The 2,721-nt window shown below is 46.7% G+C and overlaps 1 protein-coding gene across 1 annotated transcript; it reads right to left on the bottom strand.

Annotated features, from left to right (window-relative positions):
* rpl10a (ribosomal protein L10a) lies at positions 1-2,721 on the bottom strand. The gene is made up of 6 exons (XM_062449707.1): positions 2,591-2,721; positions 2,043-2,114; positions 1,676-1,756; positions 853-1,001; positions 484-656; positions 1-217 (listed from the first exon to the last, which is right to left on the bottom strand). Exons 1-6 carry the CDS (start codon positions 2,593-2,595, stop codon positions 47-49), a joined length of 651 nt encoding a protein of 216 aa, XP_062305691.1. The 5' UTR covers positions 2,596-2,721; the 3' UTR covers positions 1-46.

Below are 2,721 nucleotides of genomic sequence, written 5' to 3'. Positions count from 1 at the left end.
TTCATTTTCCAGTTTTTTTAATTTTATAGTGGATAAAAGCAGACCACTAGTACAGGCGCTGGGGCTTGCCCATGGTGCTCTTCACATAGAGAGCGCGTACGTTCTGCCAGTTCTTCTTGAGCAGAGACACCAGGAAGTTGACAGCCAGGTGGATGTTGTAGACCAGCTCCTCCTCGGTCATCTTGACGTGGCCCACAGCCACCGCCAGACACAGGACCTGGAGAGAGACACCGGGGTGGGGATCAGAACACGCTCATCCTCCACCTGCTGGATCCTAGTACTGCATCATACATGAGTGGAGACATTTGACTGTTTTAAAGTTCTCTGGAGGCTTGTGACCTTCTGGCCAACTTGCTCTGCTTTATTAAGTATTGGATTTCACAATTCTGTCCTGAACTGTGGAAACACATTCCCCTCAACTGCATATGAAAAAGGTACATGTTCTCTAGGGTTTGAGATGTCCTTCCCCAGACAGCTTCCTACCTTCTTCATCTGGAACTTGATGGTGGACTTGACCTCGTCCACCTTGGTGTTGAGGTTCTCATTGTGGGTGAGCAGGGAGGGGAACTTGCCCGCCTTGTTGAGTCCAGGGCCCAGGATACGAGGGATCTGCTTGATCAGAGACTCGGAAGCCAGGAAGGCATCATACTTCTTGGCTTGGGGAGAGAGAGAGATGACTTCTGTTAAAACACATTAGACGAGCTGGAACTCTAAGGCAGGTCACGCAATACTGCCCAATACATCCTTCTAAAGGAGCAGAGGTTACACAAACTTGTTAAAAGACCATGACAAGCCCAGACTGACTGGTGGGAAGTGTAAAACATGCAGTTCAGGATGGAGGGGCCGGCTCACCAAGCTTCTTGACCATTTTCTTGTTCTTGTTGAGCTTCTTGAGGGCCTCGATGTCCATGTGGGGCATCTCGGCAGCCTTGGCCTCGTCACAGTGCTGCTGGTCTCCGAGGACGCACACCGAGAACTTGGGCCTGGGGGTGGTCTTCAGTCTGGGGGAGGGACACCAACATCACACCTCCAACGCAAAAAAGGCTAACATCCAAGTGAATAACATGACTAGGGCAGTAAGTGTACTAGTGCGTGTATAGTGGTAACCACGTCGAGTTGAAGGGAGCAGTGGCAGCAGAAATTGACTTAGTCAAGACTGCTTATCATAAAGTAACATTTGTGACTGTCTAAACTGAAGTCACTTCAGTTAGAAAACAATAATAAATGGGAGCATCAGTGAATGTATGATGGTAAACACATTAACTGTATATGACGAACCAAAACTGAACAGATACAGACCGCCGAAAGCTCAACTCTGGGGTCTTACCCGAACCTCTCCACTGGCTTCTCTTCAGGAACTCCGCCAGCAACACCATTTTGTTAGATTAAAATGGTCGGCTCAGGAGGGGCACAAGGGCCCCTCCTTTGCCTCCCCTCATGTTTTAAGACCCAGGGTAGGGGTCCGTCTGCTAGCCCCCGGAGGGGTTCCAGTCAGACTACCCAAGACACTTCTGCACAGCGTGGCCCACTCCGCAGTTCTGACAGAACCCACAAGTTCAGAGACACTTGAGGAAATATTCACGCCAAACTAGGCTGTACTATCTAACAGGTCCTGGTCAGGATGGGGCGGGGCACGCTGACAGAAGCCTGGGTTTGAACGGGAAAGGGGCCCAACCTGACGGTGCCAGAGAAACGCTTGTCCTTCTGGGGGTCGTAGTTCTTCAAGCTGATCTGGAGCTCAACCGACTCTGTAAACCTTCAGGGACACAGGAAACAACTTAGCATCTTCTAATATATGCCTAGTGCCTCATAATGGTCCTAGTGTCTATTCAACACTGCCAGTACAAAAAGGTTTTGATAAACAACAACTCGTGGAGCTACAATCATGTATGGCATTGTATTTTAGTCAGAATGTCAAAAAAACTCCAGTGTGTAACTCTCAGCCTATAACAAACAAATTATAAACCCCCTTTCCAGTCTACAAGGTTTAAGAGGGAAATTTGCATTGTTCCAACTAGGTAAAACATGGAAAACTTCCTTACTTGCGAGGCTTGGCCAGCGCTCCCGCCTGCACCTCCTTCACCACCTCATACAGCATGTCCCTGGAAATCTTACTGTTGACACAAAACGTTCAAAACCGTTACTGATTGCATCCATATTAAACATATGTAAATATTCATCAACACATTTGTTACCAAGCTACCTTTGAACAAGCCAACTGCGGCCAAACGGAACATCAGTGTACAACCCTCGACATATCGACTGTCTAGGTCCACCTAGAATATTCATCCAATCTCAATACTTGTACTTCATTATTCCTTATGTGCGTTGTTTTACATTTGTTATAATCCGATGTGAATAATTTCGGGGAAAATGTAGGATGGACATAGATTTGCTTGCCATTCTACTGAAGTCCATGCTAACCAGATAGCCTAGCCCTACCATTTCGTATCGATACGTTCACTAGATTCTACATTTAAAAATTAAACTCATCACTGAAGCTGATGTGTTTCATGCATGTAACACTAATGCCTTCCATTTCTTTGTTTTTAAACAGCATAGCAAATAATCTAATGGAAATTATTCTCACCTCATTTTGACGGCTCTGTCCGCACGCGACAGACAACTGAAAGAAAGGCAGAACGGAAGCCGGTCTCGGTTTTTAAACGTACTTCCGTGACGTCCTCACACACCATTTGTGCGGCCATTTTTGTAGTTTGT

Source organism: Osmerus eperlanus, chromosome 1 (assembly GCF_963692335.1).
Source record: "Osmerus eperlanus chromosome 1, fOsmEpe2.1, whole genome shotgun sequence".
NCBI classification, from domain to species: domain Eukaryota; kingdom Metazoa; phylum Chordata; class Actinopteri; order Osmeriformes; family Osmeridae; genus Osmerus; species Osmerus eperlanus.
This window is presented reverse-complemented; position numbering and strand designations above follow the sequence as displayed.

Excerpts from the sequence above, each read along its gene's own strand:
- rpl10a (XM_062449707.1), bottom strand. Across the intron at positions 1,757-2,042 it reads GCGCTGGCCAAGCCTCGCAA|GTTTACAGAGTCGGTTGAGC; the intron begins GTAAGGAAGTTT and ends GTGTCCCTGAAG. Across the intron at positions 1,002-1,675 it reads CGTTTCTCTGGCACCGTCAG|ACTGAAGACCACCCCCAGGC; the intron begins GTTGGGCCCCTT and ends TCCCTCCCCCAG.